General features: G+C 35.5%; 3 protein-coding genes and 1 long non-coding RNA gene across 5 annotated transcripts; 3 read left to right on the top strand and 1 right to left on the bottom strand.

The window, feature by feature from the left end:
• Positions 1-616: 616 nt before the first annotated feature.
• On the bottom strand, positions 617-3,107 carry LOC120193413 (fructokinase-like 2, chloroplastic). The gene is given in 4 exon segments (XM_039195917.1): positions 617-1,072; positions 1,610-2,049; positions 2,165-2,766; positions 3,089-3,107. Coding segments are annotated over 4 exon segments (1,383 nt in total). The 3' UTR covers positions 617-750.
• Positions 3,108-3,234: 127 nt separating this feature from the next.
• LOC120193436 (folate synthesis bifunctional protein, mitochondrial-like) lies at positions 3,235-5,151 on the top strand. The gene is made up of 2 exons (XM_039195928.1): positions 3,235-3,362; positions 3,665-5,151. Exons 1-2 carry the CDS (start codon positions 3,296-3,298, stop codon positions 5,128-5,130), a joined length of 1,533 nt encoding a protein of 510 aa, XP_039051859.1. The 5' UTR covers positions 3,235-3,295; the 3' UTR covers positions 5,131-5,151.
• A 2,951-nt stretch (positions 5,152-8,102) lies between these two features.
• LOC120193361 lies at positions 8,103-15,711 on the top strand. 2 transcript variants are annotated; one of them, XM_039195872.1, is made up of 7 exons: positions 8,103-8,108; positions 13,293-13,701; positions 13,798-13,901; positions 14,177-14,273; positions 14,367-14,558; positions 15,184-15,242; positions 15,429-15,711. In XM_039195872.1, exons 2-7 carry the CDS (start codon positions 13,302-13,304, stop codon positions 15,471-15,473), a joined length of 897 nt encoding a protein of 298 aa, XP_039051803.1. In that variant the 5' UTR covers positions 8,103-8,108; positions 13,293-13,301; the 3' UTR covers positions 15,474-15,711. The 2 variants fall into 2 exon arrangements, with proteins under 2 accessions (XP_039051803.1, XP_039051804.1); XM_039195873.1 differs by lacking the exons at positions 15,184-15,242; positions 15,429-15,711 and having other exon boundaries at positions 14,177-14,278; positions 14,368-14,487.
• Positions 14,573-14,994, top strand: LOC120193363. The gene is made up of 2 exons (XR_005522858.1): positions 14,573-14,789; positions 14,869-14,994. It is a non-coding gene; the product is annotated as an uncharacterized LOC120193363 (long non-coding RNA).
• Positions 15,712-16,354: the final 643 nt, after the last annotated feature.

Raw genomic sequence — 16,354 nt, 5'->3', positions numbered from 1 at the left:
AGCACAAATGGTTAGGGGTGTTCATTCGGTTAAAACGGTGGACGACTGAACCGAATTACTATTAATCGAATTTTTTTTCTTTAACCGTTGACCGAACCGAATTTTTTTTTGAAAATATTAACCGAACCGAATAAATTTCGGTTAATTTTCGAATTAACCGAAATTTTTTAAATTATATAAAAATTGAATATTTTTTAATTCAAAAAACCAATTTACAATTAATTTAAATAATATATAATTATAAAATAAAAATTTTATATGAATTTTTTAATTAATTAATATTGATTTAGGTTTAAAAGTTATTGGATCTTAAATTATTAATTGGGTTTTAAATAGTTTGGGTTGAACCCATATATTATATATATTATATTTAATATTTAAAGGTTAATTCGGTTAATTAATCGATTTCGAACCGAATTAACCGTTAATCGAATTCCAAAAAAACCTTAACCGTTTCCCGACTGAACTAATTCGGTGGCCGACCGAATTAATCGAACTAATTCAGTTCGGTCGATTAATTCGATTAAAACCGAATTTTGAACACCCCTACAAATGGTAAGTATAGAAAAGCGAGCTCAATTTTCGCATGAACAAGCTCGAACAGATCGCTCTTTCATTCATTCAAAATTTGGTTTCTAAGTTGACAAGATACATTTAAATGGGGACCAAAACACTAGTTTACTTCACAGTGGGTAGAAGCTTCTTGTCCAAGGCATAAAATGAAATGAACTATACGAATCAGGATTACATCTAAGATATTCTTACCAATTCCAATATATTTCCATGTTCCGATATATCTGCGGTGTCCACTAACGTAAGGTATTCCCTTTCCGTTATCGATCTTATGCCATTTGGATCAGGGACTCTGTCTTCTGTTTCTTCCTCTTCTTCTTCAATACCTTCCCTTGGTTGGAAGCCCCAGGTGCGCGAAACTATCCATTGGTCTATGACCCCACAGTCAATTGCATACTTGAGAGTGTGTTCCAAGTATCCTTTATCTGTAATCAGATCTGGTTGAACCGTTAACATTCTCAGGATTCTGAAAATATGTTCCCCCAAAAAAAAAGATCGGGTGAGCTGAAGTTCGAACAACACCAAATAACCATGATTTCATATTTAAGAATTTATACCCTATTGTCATTATCCGATTGTGTCAGACATGAATTTAAAATTTCAGATATAAATGCTTTAGGGAAGATAAATGTTAACCACTACGACCCGACCCAGTCTGATGGGCCGCATCAGGAGATCATAACTCAAAATTGTTCAATTTGGGTAGTAGATCAATTGGCATGCGTTCTATAGAGTGCACTCTTTCGTATGTTATGTTTCAGGTTCGAATCTGTGAGATGCACCTCGGCATGACAAAACTTTGAGGGGGAACTAATTAGTAACTAGAGAGGACAATTTCAGAGTATGCTCTAGCGATACAGACCAACGAGTCAGGTTGGGTTGTGACACCTACTCTCGGGCTTCTCCCTAAAAAACAATATGTTTTGAATAGAAAAGGTAAGATTTGTAAGGTGTCAAGCTCAAAAAGCCCCAAAGTAGTGGTTCCGAAGTATCATGCACACTTTAATGTTAGCATAAGCAGAAATAGGTCGTAGATCCACAGGTCTGTACCTGCAGCGATGCCATCTCCATCCCATGCACTGCGCCATTTTGCTCCTTAGTGTAATAGTGTATCTTGGAAGTCCCATTTGGTACAAACAAAGCCTTGAGGTTCTCATGCCAAATTGGTGCAACCACGTCAGGATCATAATGGACAAATTTCGAGCTCACGTTGTTCTTGGTGTCAAATTCTTCCGTAGGCTTTATTCCACACAAGAACTCCAGTTCTTGCTTAGTGACCTCGATAACATTAGCAAGGTTCCATGCTTCTTGTATGAACATCTTGGTCTCTTCATCGGACTGCCAAAGTGGCAGTGGAAGGTTTACATCGTAGAAAATAATGCCTCCTAGTTTCTTGGAAATCTTGATAGCTCTCAACGAAGTTGATCTCATGTTACGATCGAGCAGAGAATGTGTGCTGAAGTAGAACATTTTCGCCTTCAAGGAGGTTGTTAAATAAGTCTAACTTCTGGGACTATTACAGCTTTATCATAATATAAAACCTTAAACATTTGGATTGACTACTTTTAGCTTATTTACTAAAATCTATTACCTCTTTCAGCACGTCGATATTGATCTCGGACTTGGAAAGAGAATCCTCAGCACATGATTTAAGATTAGTCATTCTCAAGCGACCTCTCTTGCTAATTTTCATCTGCGACATAGCTGTTGGTCTTTTTTTATCAATTTGAACCGATCGTGTTTGAACATTGTTCACGTTTAAGTAGCATAGCATGGCCTGACCATAGTCATCATCGCCGAGCTTCCCCATGAAGGCAACTTTACCACCCAGCCTAGCAAGAGCAAGAGCAACATTGCCAGCGCAACTCCCGGGTGCCCTAACGATTTTTTCTGGTGCCCATCGAGCTCCTTTCATTCTCTCATTAATTTCGTAATCCACAAGTCTGTTGGCTGGTCTTCCAGAAGGAACAAAAGCAAGCTGTGCAGCCCCGAAGCAACAAACGAGCGGAGGCCATCCGTAGGTAAAATTAATATCTTCACCTTCATCTATGTTCAATTCAAGGTCTTCCTCACTCTCATCACCTGCATTTGACATTAAAGCCGATTCCTCCATGTCACAAATTTCAGATTCACTTTATTGCACTCCTTTATCATCATCCTTCTTCGTCGTCCTTCTCCTCCTCACCTTTTTCTCTGGTGTTGGATTTAGGAATTAAAATAAAAAATTTAATTATTTATTGTTTATTTTAATCCTTTATGAAAAAAATATTGATAAAATATGCCATGTCATAGGTAATTAATAATAAAATAAGCCATATCTTCCTGGAGGGACTAAAATAGGAGTAATTCAAAAGTTTAGTAAACAAATTAAAAAAAATAAAAATACTGTGAGTGAAATAGGAGAGAAAGTATAATTAAATAAAGAATGATGTAATTTACCCCTATTTTACCGAACACTAAATTATAGGGCCTCAAACGGCGCAAAATCTCTCTCCACACTGCAGTGCCTCGGTACTTGTATTCATTAAAGTCATCACTTGTATTTCTTCTTGGACGAACTTGCAGGCAAGGAACTCTTGTTTAATTTTTTCGTATTTTATTAGTAAATTGAAAGGTTTTGTTTTCTGTAAACTTGGGTATGTCTAAATTTGATCTCATTTCTTCAATTTATAACTGCAGTTTGATGCTGGTAATAGAAGCAGTTGAAGAAACTTATTGATAAATGAATCTTTTCAAGAAGCTTTTGCCCACCAAACATGAGATTATTGGTGCCCAAAAGTATTGCAAAGGTAAATATCAAATTTAGACCTTTTTATATATGGGTTTTAACAATGGTCAAATTCAGCTTTTGGATGTGTTTATTGCACTCATTCACTAGGGATTCTTCGAATTGTTCGAAACTCGATGCTAAAGTTCAGGTTTTCCCCGGATTTACTTGTGGGTGTTAGTTTCAGAATGTAAACTTTCTTTGCTTTAGTTATTTGAATTGGTGATTGGTTTAAATGGAAAAGAAACTTGAATCTGTTAATTCTATACAAATTAATCACTTTATAGCTTTTTGGTAGTAACTTTTTGTTAACCTTTACTGCAGCATCTTTCTCTGCATTTCTGCACTCAGCCCCAGATCACTCCGTTGAAGTTCATTCTCCGGAACAGGAAGTGGTGATTGCTTTAGGAAGCAATGTTGGTGATAGACTTGATAATTTCAATCAAGCCTTGCAGTTGATGAGGAAATCGGGTATCGATATCATAAGATATGGTTGTTTATACGAGACAGCACCTGCTTACGTCACTGATCAGCCTCGATTTCTAAACTCTGCAGTTAGAGCTGTTACAAAGCTAGGTCCTCATGAACTTTTGGGTATTCTTAAGACAATTGAGCGGAACATGGGTCGTACCGGTGGAATAAGGTATGGTCCGAGGCCAATTGATCTAGACATCTTGTTTTATGGAAAGTACCGAATTGGTTCTGATATACTTACAGTCCCCCATGAGAGAATTTGGGAGCGACCATTTGTAATGGCTCCATTAGTGGATTTACTAGGATCGGTTATCGACAGTGATACTGTTGCTTGCTGGAATTCTTTTTCAATAGATTCAGATGGACTATTTGGTTTATGGGAGAAATTGGGTGGTGAATCCCTCATTGGAAAGGAAGGGATGAAGAGGGTTTTACCGATTAGGAATCACTTGTGGGATTGGTCGGAGAAAACCTCTGTCATGGGTGTTCTCAATCTGACTCCAGATAGTTTTAGCGATGGTGGAAAGTTTGTATCGGTGGAGACTGCAGTTTCTCATGTTTGTTCAATGATTTCAGAAGGAGCAGATATAGTAGATATTGGAGCACAGTCTACCCGACCAATGGCCTCTAGGATATCCGTGGAAGAAGAATTAGATAGGTTAATCCCTGTCTTAGAAGCTGTTCTTGGAATGCCTGAGATGGAGGGGAAGCTCGTATCCGTGGATACTTTCTATTCGGATGTTGCTGCAGAGGCAGTAAATAAAGGAGCTCATATTATAAATGATGTATCTGCCGGGCAGTTAGATACTAACATGCATAAGATGGTTGCTAACCTTAATGTTCCTTATATCATGATGCACATGAGGGGAGACCCTACTACGATGCAGAATAATGAGAACCTGCAATACAGTGATGTTCGTTCTCAGGTTGCCTCTGAGTTGTTGTCGAGAGTTAGGGATGCAGAGTTATCCGGAGTTCCGGCTTGGAGGATTATTCTCGACCCCGGAATCGGATTTTCCAAGAATACTGAACATAATTTGGACATCCTCAGAGGCTTACCAGTCATTCGTTCGGAGATTGCTATGCAAAGTTTGGCAGCCTCTCATGCTCCTTTACTTATCGGACCATCAAGAAAACGTTTTTTAGGTGAAATTTGTGACCGCCCGGATGCAGTCGAAAGAGATCCTGCAACCATTTCTTGTGTCACAGCTGGGATTTTAGGAGGGGCAAACATTGTTAGGGTGCACAATATTAAAGACAATGTGGATGCTGTGAAAGTTTGTGATGCAATGCTGAAAGAGAGATCTCCTTTATAAACCAGTCTTGAACTTCAGAACTCATGAAGTTTTCGTACCAAACTTGTATTTGGAAATCAGATTGGATTGATAATTTTGTTGTGAACTGAAATTTGCAGACAATGGAATAATATCAATTAATATCAACTTGACACTTACGATTTTTTTTTGGTCCAATTAGGTACATGAACTTTTCTCAAATTGATCCATACAATAAATGGTTTGTTTGAATCATGAATCCAAGTTTAGATATCAATTTAAACCAAAAGACCAAATATAATAACCTAATTGGACCAAAAAAGTTCATGTACCAAATTAAACATTGAGGTCAACTTAAAGTAAAAATATATCAAATTGAACATTAAATTCAAATACCAAAATATGCTTTTAACCATATTTTAAAGATAATTGCATTTGGATAGGTCCGGTATTCAAAACAAGCAATCTTTCAAGTAAAATCACATTTACTAGTAACCGCTAGTAGCTGGCCTTATGGAGCTCCATGCATCATTGAAGTCTATCGTGCCTTCTTATATAGGCTTTTTTTAATTTTAGTGCTCTACAATACATGCCAAAATCTACGTAAAAGAGAAGATCATATCAGTTATCGCAATCAAAGGGCACCATTGGAAACCGATGCTCCCCTCTTGAAGCTATCCCTCTTCGTAGTTTCAAACACATGCAAACCACTTGAATAGATGCTTTTACTTGCATTGTATTATAACCTTTGTTCTTCAGATAGGATTTTGTAGTAATAAGTTTAAAAACAAAAACAGATGAACATGCAAGCTACCGAGTACTTTTTATTTAATCCGCTTACTTTCCATTAAACATTTTAGAAAAAGCCGTTCATACAGAGAAATCACAACACAGAATGAGACGATCATAGCATTTCACTCTGTAATCCCATAATCTTGTTCATCCACTTTTGCGCAGATCACGAAAATAGCTTGCCGGATCATGTTCGAAATCGTCTCGGACAATACGATAGTTTCTTCCGGGAGCCTTCATTGTTTTCTTATCCTTCACTGTCTTCTCATCGCTGCTTGATCCCAGGAGCTTAAAACCGCCAACTACCAGCCCCACAGCCAGAGCTGCTCCAACCGCCACATTTGCCAGAATCGACTGAGCACCATTTTCGGTTTGTTCGACATCGCCATTGCCATCGCCGTGCTTGCCACCGCCGTGCTTGCCACCCATTTTCGATGTGCTTCAAAGGGAATAGAATTAGAGTTGGTTAAATAGTGATGTTTTGGACACTTGCTTAATTAATTATTCTGAGGCTCTGTTTTTTCTTTCCAAGTTTTCTTATCGTATGGTCCTCTTTTATAGCTAACTTCTTTTCTTTTCGTATTAGTTGAGCTTTTGCTCTTTCTATAGTCTTTATCATTTTAATCATAATTTCTATATCATTCATATCTATCTTATATCCATGGATTAAATCTAATAATTCAACATTTCTATGCATGCTTAATGATGAAATAACTCTAATGAAAGACAATTAATAATGAAGATATTCTTTTTATGAACATTTTAAAGTATTCACCCCTTATCCTAGCCAACAAATAAAATATTATAAGCATACTTGTGAATCTTAGTTAACTATCTTATACTTCTCGTACATAACTCGCTCATCATTTCCTCACAAACAGTTCTGTATATAACTCGCGCACCATATCCTCACAAACGGTTAATCAAGTGTTATATCTCTCTTATCTAGGTTCCCATGGCTCTTCCAACTGCAATTCCCCTCAAACGCCCACATGGCTAAAACGGGTACTTCGTGCAAGGACGTTCCCCTCTTGAACCAGAGGAACAGAACATAACATAGACAACCATTTCATGTTTGGATTAGGTGAGAAATATGTAACTGTTTCATGTTCTGATTAGGTGAGAAAGATCTCAAAGTAAAGAAGTTTTCTAAGAATCAAAGTAAAATATGTTATTTATTCATTAGTCTAAGGAAGTGAATAAAGTTAGTTCATAATATAAGAATATACCTCTTTCTTGTCTATCTTTCCTGAGAGCGCTTCTATAATGAGAGAGAATTGATGAAAACCTTTTGAGAATTTTATTACTGAAATGAGAGCTTCTCCGTTAGGATCTGCCGCTCTTCGTTTCTTACATTTCATTTTATAGAGAAGTCCTACTGCTCCATTACATCATCATTGCTTATGTATTCTATTTTACAGTCGTTACATACTTTAATAAAGCAGATTCTTTTCAGAGTACATTATTGCTAAAATACAAAATATGTTATTTTCATGCTGAGTGTTCAAAATGTCTATGGAGCTTGGTTTTCTAGTTTTCGTGTTGAAAATTGGTGTGAATCACCCAATTCCACCGAAAGTGCAGCTTTGAAAATATGGTAATGAGAAAATTGTTCATTTAATCTTTAAACTTTAGGGTATTTATAATATTAGTCCTTAAGCTTCAACTATAAATACGCTAACTCATTTAGCTTCAAAATCATCCCAAATCATTCTAGCTTTCTCCCAATACTAGAGAATTTAGAGAGTTTTCTTGAGAGTTATTTTCTCATTTCTATCAAGAGAGAATTGTTATTGTTTGCTACTTGTTAGATCGAGAGAAGTTGTAATTCCTATTTTCCCATAGTGAAATTCTTCTACCATTGCCCGTGGTTTTTATCTTATATTATTTAGGGGTTTTCCACGAAAAATTTGTGTCTTCTTTATCTTCATTTTTATTTTCTTAAATTATTAGTTGCGATTTTGCTCTATCCGATAGTCGTATTCCACGTATTCTATTTTACAGTCGTTACATACTTTAATAAAGCAGATTCTTTTCAGAGTACATTATTGCTAAAATACAAAATATGTTATTTTCATGTTAAGTGTTCAAAATGTCTGTGGTGCTTGGTTTTCTAGTGTTTCGATCACTATTGTTAAGCTTCGAAGCATTTCTATGGGCTTTGGTCATCGTGGGTCGGCACTAATGTAACACTCTCAACCCGTATCCGACCCGGATTCAAGTCTGAGGTATCACATTGACTTTTCAAAACTTTTGCTTGTACAAAATTAGTGAATAATTTAAAACTAAAACTTTAGTTGTTAACATACATATTATTCATCTTTCTTCTGATCTGACCTTCAGTAAGGAGAACTGACCTTTCTTGCTCCACATTGCTCTTTACTCTTCTCACTTCTGTAACCTACGTGTGAAACAATCACACGCTAAGTCTATAACTTAGTGAGACAATAAACATATAATGTAAACATTTACTAGTAATCATTTCTTACAACTCATATATTGTTATATGTAACAAATACATACATACATATATGTCATTATCATTCATATCTATTATCTCCTGTTCCTATGATCTTTTATGTCCATATTATATATCTGATAGACTTGTTATTATATCATCATGTCAATCAATTATACTCATTCACATATACCTTAACATGTACTCACGTATACCATATAATATATATATATATATATATATATATATATCATGTTATGTAAAACATATATACTATCGTAAATCAAACACACAAGCAACTATATCATCATCTTCATTCTTATCACTATCATTGATTCATTTTATCATATAATCTTATAATTACCATTTGTACCATCATATATCACACATAACATTTCATAAGGAAACAAACATATCATCATATCCAATTTATTAATATTATCTCTTTATTAGCCCATGGTACACATGTGAGAACTGTAGATACGTGAGTCTATTGAGGTTGTGCACCACTATGTTGTCACCACAGCTCGTATAAATGTCACGAATGACCTATCCAGAGGTCATAAAGATCCTCGGTAACTATCCATAGGTCCCGAAGAACCTAGGTAAACTGTCCATATGTTCCTTAGAACATAGGTAAACCCTCGACTCTTGGCATGCCAACTATATCTCTAGCTCTCAATACACATAACATGAGCATTTTCACTTATACACTTTCATTGCTCTTATGATCACATATTACTTTTCTTCTGTCACATATCACATGTGCATATAGTCATATAGTTTACTTTCATGTAATTCATGTCACTTTTCATATAAACATATGATTCACTTTCACGTATCACATATACTTTCTCTTTCATATAACTCATGTCTTGTGATCATGTAAACACGTACCACATATCATATGAATCATATAAATAATGTTACATATACTTATGCATACATAGAATTCACAACTCAAATAACATTTTACGAGTTACTTATTACCATAGTAACTCCGTCACTGGCTCATCGCAAGCCAATGCTTATTCGATAACATAAGTACAATGAAATTGCATTCACCTTGGCCTTACTAAGTTTCAATACACTTTATGATTTCCTCTCTTTTGATCGGATCTTAACTTGATACACAACCCGGAACTTGTTCGTGTTCGATATCTACATAATTATACATTGATACATATCAGTATCCCATTGTTATAATCTAATCTATCATTTCTTATACCAGAAGAAATGTCTATTTCAATTTCCCCTTGAAGTGTATCGATGCATGCTACAGTGCATCGATGCATTCTTTAACATGTGCATCGATGCACTACCCATGCATCGATACACAAATTACCTTCGATGTTTTCATTTTAAAGAGATGCATCGATGCACTCCTTATGCATCGATTCACCATTTGCATTCGATGATTCTTCTTTAAAGAGTTCATCGATGCTCATTCAATGTGCATCGATACACCTTGCCCAGAATTTGCATTTTAAGCTCGAAAATCCATTTAATTCAACTCAAATGCTTCATATTTCATCCCCTTTCATATTCCTTACTTACATATATATATTTGCCCTCATTTCTACTAATAATCACTTCTTTAACCTCCATATCCTATTATCCTTAAGAAATTCAAGAATCATACCCAAATTTTAACATGTTACAAATCCAATTCTAATACTTCATACATGTTAATTAGATTGATGACAAGTCAAATTCACTCTAAAACCTCGTTAAAGAACCCTCTTTCAAGATTTCACTTATTCCTCCCTTTTCTTTAATCCCCTCTATTCTCTTCATCTTATTGTTTCAAGATAATTTAAGCTCTTCTTATGCTTAATTATCACCTAATAATCAAAATTCAACCTTAAATTTCAGCTAATAATCAACAAATAAAGAAACTCACCTTTGCCTAGCTTGGGCACGTTGGAGAAGAAGAAAGCAAGTGAAGAAGAAGAGAGTTTTCATCTTCCTCTCCCCTACGTGTTAATCTCCTAATAAAGGGGAGAAAATATCTTTCTTTGTCAATTGACCATTTTACCCTTTACTTTATTTAATAATTACCAACAACTTTTATTATTTATTTCCAAATAAATCATTGAACTAATCCATGGTTCTACTCTAGTCACCAAATTCTGAAACTTTACAATTTGATCACTAACCTGGTATTGAGGATGTTACAACTAATCTAGGGGCAAGTTAGCCTTAAACGAAACCCCTTCTCACATTTAACCCGAAAACCAAGCCTAAATCCCCTAAAACATAACCCCTCTCCTTAGATCTAAAATATAAATCTAGTGATTACCTTCGAAAGTTGAAGACTTTGGCTTGATGGAGATCACGGTTCCAAGTAAGAACAAAGGTAATATCTTTTCTTTTTTTTTGAGGGGTTGTTTGTTCGAAAATGGTGGTTTTTATTTCGACCGTTTCCTTCTTTCTCTTGGTTCGAATGTCTCGATTTATGGTGATTTTCGGATGAAAATCATGAGGTCTTGCCATAGGGGAATGATTTCCTTGTCTTTTGACTGATTTGAGTGATTTTTTGTACTTTTTGGCAGGATTTGATGACAACGGTGGCTCGGGGACTCACCGGCGGCAACTCATGCGACGGGGAAACAAAAGGTTAGGCACGTGTACCACACGCGCCGGTGACGATCGGTCCATTTTGGGTCGGCAACGGCTGTTGTGGGGAACATTAGGGTGAAAACCCTAATTTGTTGTTGGATGTTGTATTGGGCTTGCTGAATAACATGTATTGGACTTGGGGTGTATTTTGGGCTACAAAAATGTAAAAGAATATTGTATGTTAGTATTTTGTTTATAATAATAATAGTAATAATAATAATTAATAATAACAATTACTATTAATAACAATAATACTTAGTAATAATAAATAATAATTATTATAATAATCAATAATTATTATTATCAATAATGATTAATAATACTAATAATATGCAAAATTTATGAGAATTGGCTCTGGACAAAATTAGGTGTCTACGGGCACCATTCGGGTCTGGTCGTAGGGTTTGCCCCGGCAAAGCCATGGGTCTGGCGACGGTTCATCTATGGTTGGTTCAGTTACTTCGTGCCTTCGAATGGGTTACCTGTGAGGATGATGGTGATGCGCTGGACTTGACTGAGCATTTGAAGCAATCCATGGAAATGAAGAAGTCTTTGGTTTGCAAGGCAATACCAAGGGTTTGTTGAAACTGTCTTCTGGTGCATGGCTTGGAGTTTGGACTTTGCTTTTCTTTTAGTTTCCATTTAGGGTTTATTTTTTTTAATATTATCTTCTATTAGATGCTACTGCTTGGATTTTATTTGTAGTTGGGGGAAACTAAGGATGACGTAGATGAGCTTAGCTTTGTACAATGTTTTCTCAGAACGTTTCTATTTTGCTATACTTACATTGTATTATAACCTTTGTTCTTCAGTTAGGATTTTGTAGTAAAAGTTTAAAAACAAAAACAGGTGAGCATGCAAGCCACCAAGTACTTTTTATTTAATCCGCTTACTTTCAGTTAAACATTTTAGAAAAAGCCATTCATACAGAGAAATCACAACACAAAATGAGACAGTCATAGCATTTCACTCTGTAATCCCATAATCTTGTTCATCCACTTTTGCGCAGATCACGAAAATAGCTTGCCGGATCATGTTCGAAATCGTCTCGGACAATACGATAGCTTCTTCCGGGAGCCTTCATTGTTTTCTTATCGCTGCTTGATCCCAGGAGCATAAAACCGCAAACTACCAGCCCCACAGCCAGGGCTGCTCCAACCGCCACATCTGCCGGAGTCAACTCACGGTCGAGAACAGAACAACGCAGTTGATCACCATTTTCGGTTCGTTCGCCATTGCCATTGCCGTTGCCGTGCCTTGGGTTCTTGCTCTGGATGCCACCCATTTTCGATGCTCTTCAAAGGGAATAGAATTAGAGTTGGTTAAATAGTGGAGTTTGGGACACTTGATAACGGAGCTTAATTAATTATTCTGAGGTTCTTGGGACGGGGTGCCATTTATTAGTTCACTGCTCAAGAATCTTCCTTCAACATTTGATTAGACTCGCAGAAGCCTAACAGACTAGAAACAAGAAACGTATATAGCCCAAGTTCAAAGCAACAACCAATACCCTTCAAACGTATCGTACTGCTCCATTAATCATCCTTCAACGTTTCTTTTATTAGCAGCGCGCACACATGTATAATACAGTCCAAGTTCAAAGCTATATCCCACACCCAAAGAACCTAAGCCACCGTAGCTGAAACTATGCAGCAATAATTTTTGAATGTATGATGGTTTTTCCAGTTTATAAATTCCAAAATCGGATAATTATCTCTAGATATGATTAAAAGTTCTTGATTGACACTTTTCATTTTCTCATGTTCAATATCTATTTAGAACAAAATTTCTCTTTCCTTCTCTTAGATAGAAATAGTACAAAAAAATTCAATAATCGATCATAATAACCAATACAATCAATCATTCATAATCGAATCGAATTAATTGAAAGGATAGATTTTAGGGATCCAACTAGAGATTGGATACACAATTGCCTAATTACTCTCGGGTGTAAGAGTGATAAGGCATAGGCTCATTAATCGCTTCTTATAATATATTCTAAATCTAAATTAATCCAAAAAAACTTATAATAGATTTCAATTAATTTAAAATCGACTGAACTAAATGATTTTTTTCAAATTGATTAATAATTTTAAAAAAATAATTTGATTATCAATTAAATAAAAAATTAATTAATTTGATTTTAGTAATTTGATATGGATCACTAAATTAAAATACTTTAAATATTTAATAAATAGGACCGTGACCGGGATCTACAAATCTGCGGGCTGAGGTAAAACGACGCCATTTCATGACAACTCTACAAGAAGTAAAAGCAAGAAAACCGAAGTACGTACGACACCAAAGAAAGAAGGATAAAATATTCTATTAGATCACAGAAATGGAAGATTTTTGGAAGCGAGCGAAATCCTTCGCGGAAGAAGCGGCTAGGAAATCACAGTCTCTAACGGCGCCGAGCAAAATCGCCGATCTTGTAGCCGAAACTGCCAAGAAGTCAAAGGAACTTGCTGCAGAAGCCACCAAGAGAGCCGATGAGCTCAAAACTGCCGCTCTCAAGCAAGCCGATCAAATCCAAATTCAAGGCATTTCCAACTCCATTTCCGATTTTATCCCTCCTCAACTCTCCTCCCTCTCCATTACCTCTCCCGCCTCCACTTCTTCCGATTCTCAACCAATCTCTGATTCGGAGCTCCAGAAGTTCGGAATCACCGATGATTTGAGAGACTTTGTCAAAGGCTTTACTCCAAGTACTTTCCAGAACTTCCCTTCCCCTGTCCAAGGTAAAATTTTCGTTTAAGTTAAAAAAAAAATTTCTTAAAGAGAAAATTGTCTGAATGAATGTTAAAAAAGACTGAATGTTTTGGATTTCCTTGTAGATGAACCAGAGCCGTCCGATGTGACTACTACGGAGTCCAATGTACGTAAGGATCTGAGTGAATGGCAAGAGAGGCATGCGACACTTGTTCTTACTACTGTGAAGGTAGAGAGAGAGAGAGAGAGAGAGAGAGAGAGAGAGAGAGAGAATGGTACATTTCATCGTAGATTTTATCACAATAAGGCTGCGTTTGAGGATCCTAATTGCTGAATTTGGCATTGAGATTAACTTCTTTTTAGGTCAACTCTTTTTTGTCGTTGTAATTTTTAATTGCAAAGGAAATGCCAAAATAGACATAAGTTTACTAGGAATTGCAGTAATCATGTCAGATTTTATACTTGTAATACTTGATTAATGTGAAACGTATTATTCTTATGCAGGAAATCAAGAAATTAAGATATGAATTGTGTCCACGTTTGATGAAAGAAAGGAGTTTTTGGAGGATATATTTCACTCTCGTTAGCACTCATGTTGCACGATAAGTTTTGAATTATTGTTGTTGTGATAATGATGATAATTTAGGGTTAGGGATCCAATTCTAATTATGATGTACGCTGTTTACATTTATCAGTTATGAGAGGCAGTACATGGAGGAAGTTAAACAGAGAGAAGTGGAGGGGGAAAAAGAGGATAAACCCAAGGAAAAACCTGTTGTGAAGGCAGAACCGGAAAGTAGTTTGAAAACTAAAACATCGAGCTCATCTGCCAAGCAAGATTTGGATACGTTTTTGTTGGGAGATTTTGATAGTGATGGGGGTGGTGGTATGTTCATTGGAATTCTTTCTATTGGTTTCTGATTTGTACTATCTTCATGTGTTTCTCTTTTCCTTTAGATTCTATATTATATTGAATTGCTTGCTCCTGAAATAACTTAATGGTTTTTAACATTTTATGTCGATGACTTCATTTTGAAATCATTTGATTGTTTCTTCCGATTGTCAAAGCCTGATCATGTATTTGTTGTGTTGTCTAACTTTATTTGGCTGATTTAATGTTACATGTATATCTTGGCGGAGGTGTTTTATCCACGTTAAGACATGTCTATGTTACTCGGTTTTGGGTGTGAGTGTAGGATTCATGTATATATCCGACACAGATATGTTCTATCTTTTTATAGTGTTTCCATGTATTTTGAGGATCTTAAGAGGGCCATATTCCTGTACCCATGTCCAAATGTGTTTTGGAAACGGTCACTTCATGAAAAATGAAGAGTTGGAGACGTGCTGAACTGGGTAAACTTAAATGAGGCAATCATTGCGACAATGTGTTGTGTTTCTTTGTTCATAGAAAACAATGTAGCAATGAATGGGACTCAGATGTTATGTTTTTTCTTTTTTTGATTCTTTCTTTTATCATCTTATACTGTAAGTATCTAATTTATTCGCAGATGGTGTTGTTGATGCTGGTGGGAGCCTGGATGATGATTTTGACAAGATTGAAAATTCTGTAAGCTTGAATAATTTTTTTCTTCCTCTTATTAAGGTGCCCAAACTATAAACAGTGCTGCCTGTTGCATCGTTTGATCTATGTTTCATGTCATATTTAAGTTTCGCCCCAACAATGCCTGTGCTAAGATTCTTCGTTTCCTGAATTGGTTGTAACATTTGATTAAAGCTCCATGGAAACTTTCAGGATGTTGAAGATGAGAAGAAGAATGCTGCAGGAACAAAAGCTTAGAGTTGGACTATGTTAACACATTGGAGTGAGAGGTCTGAACTTTGCTGCCATGGTGAGGAAAAGAGGGGAGTAGTGATGGCAGAAGCTGTTAATGGTTATCCGAAAATATGATTTCGGTGGTTGAAATTTGGTACTTGTATTTTATGTTTGGTCGATTGGAAGAGAGAAGATTTGGTATTTGTTTATTTATTATAATTCAAGAAACAATTGCAGGTTCTGGGGCCAGAACATCATTATATGCCGTGTACAGAGAATTCTTTCTACTATTCTAATTATTCTTGTTAATGCTTCTGAATATTGAATTTCTCTTTAAAAAAGAATACCCTTTATCCTTTTCCCTATTATTTATCTCATATATCCCATATATACTGGTAGGATTCGATTATACAGTACAACAAGAAAAAGAAAATTAATACAGTTTCAGTCAATGATTTATATTAATTTAATATTATAAATTAGTGGAGAATTTGTTAATTTTATGCAGCATAATTGAATCAATATATATATTATTTTCTGTTTTTGTTTAAGTTTATTATTATAAATTATCAATTTAATTATACAAATTAAAAATCAAAATCAAAATCATAATTACAATATAGAGATAATAATCCTCTCGGTTTTTTAGAACTTTGTCCTAATTAATTTGGACTGATTCGTGTTGTACATTTGATTTTGGTTGGTAAGTCTGTCAACGAGAATTTTCTATATACACAATGTCTCAAACTCAGGCATACTTACGCGTATAAAATTGCTTACCCCTTTTAATTTTTAATTAACAACTATTCCAAATATAATCGTTCACTGGAAATTAATTAATCTCAAATCCAATCCTAGTCAAACCTTAAAAGTTTGGAAACATTATCTCTAAAAGCCTACTTTAT

The sequence above is a fragment of the Hibiscus syriacus genome, unplaced genomic scaffold (assembly GCF_006381635.1).
Source record: "Hibiscus syriacus cultivar Baekdansim isolate YM2019G1 unplaced genomic scaffold, ASM638163v2 tig00116995_pilon, whole genome shotgun sequence".
In the NCBI taxonomy this organism is placed as follows: domain Eukaryota; kingdom Viridiplantae; phylum Streptophyta; class Magnoliopsida; order Malvales; family Malvaceae; genus Hibiscus; species Hibiscus syriacus.
This window is presented reverse-complemented; position numbering and strand designations above follow the sequence as displayed.

What these genes read in the sequence shown, in the direction of transcription:
- LOC120193436 (XM_039195928.1), top strand. Translation starts at nt 3,296, where the DNA reads ATGAATCTTTTCAAGAAGCTTTTGCCCACCAAACATGAGATTATTGGT. An exon ending in TGCCCAAAAGTATTGCAAAG is followed by an intron (nt 3,363 to 3,664) that starts GTAAATATCAAA and finishes CCTTTACTGCAG; the next exon opens with CATCTTTCTCTGCATTTCTG.
- LOC120193361 (XM_039195872.1), top strand. Translation starts at nt 13,302, where the DNA reads ATGGAAGATTTTTGGAAGCGAGCGAAATCCTTCGCGGAAGAAGCGGCT. An exon ending in TGATAGTGATGGGGGTGGTG is followed by an intron (nt 14,559 to 15,183) that starts GTATGTTCATTG and finishes ATTTATTCGCAG; the next exon opens with ATGGTGTTGTTGATGCTGGT. An exon ending in TTGACAAGATTGAAAATTCT is followed by an intron (nt 15,243 to 15,428) that starts GTAAGCTTGAAT and finishes GGAAACTTTCAG; the next exon opens with GATGTTGAAGATGAGAAGAA.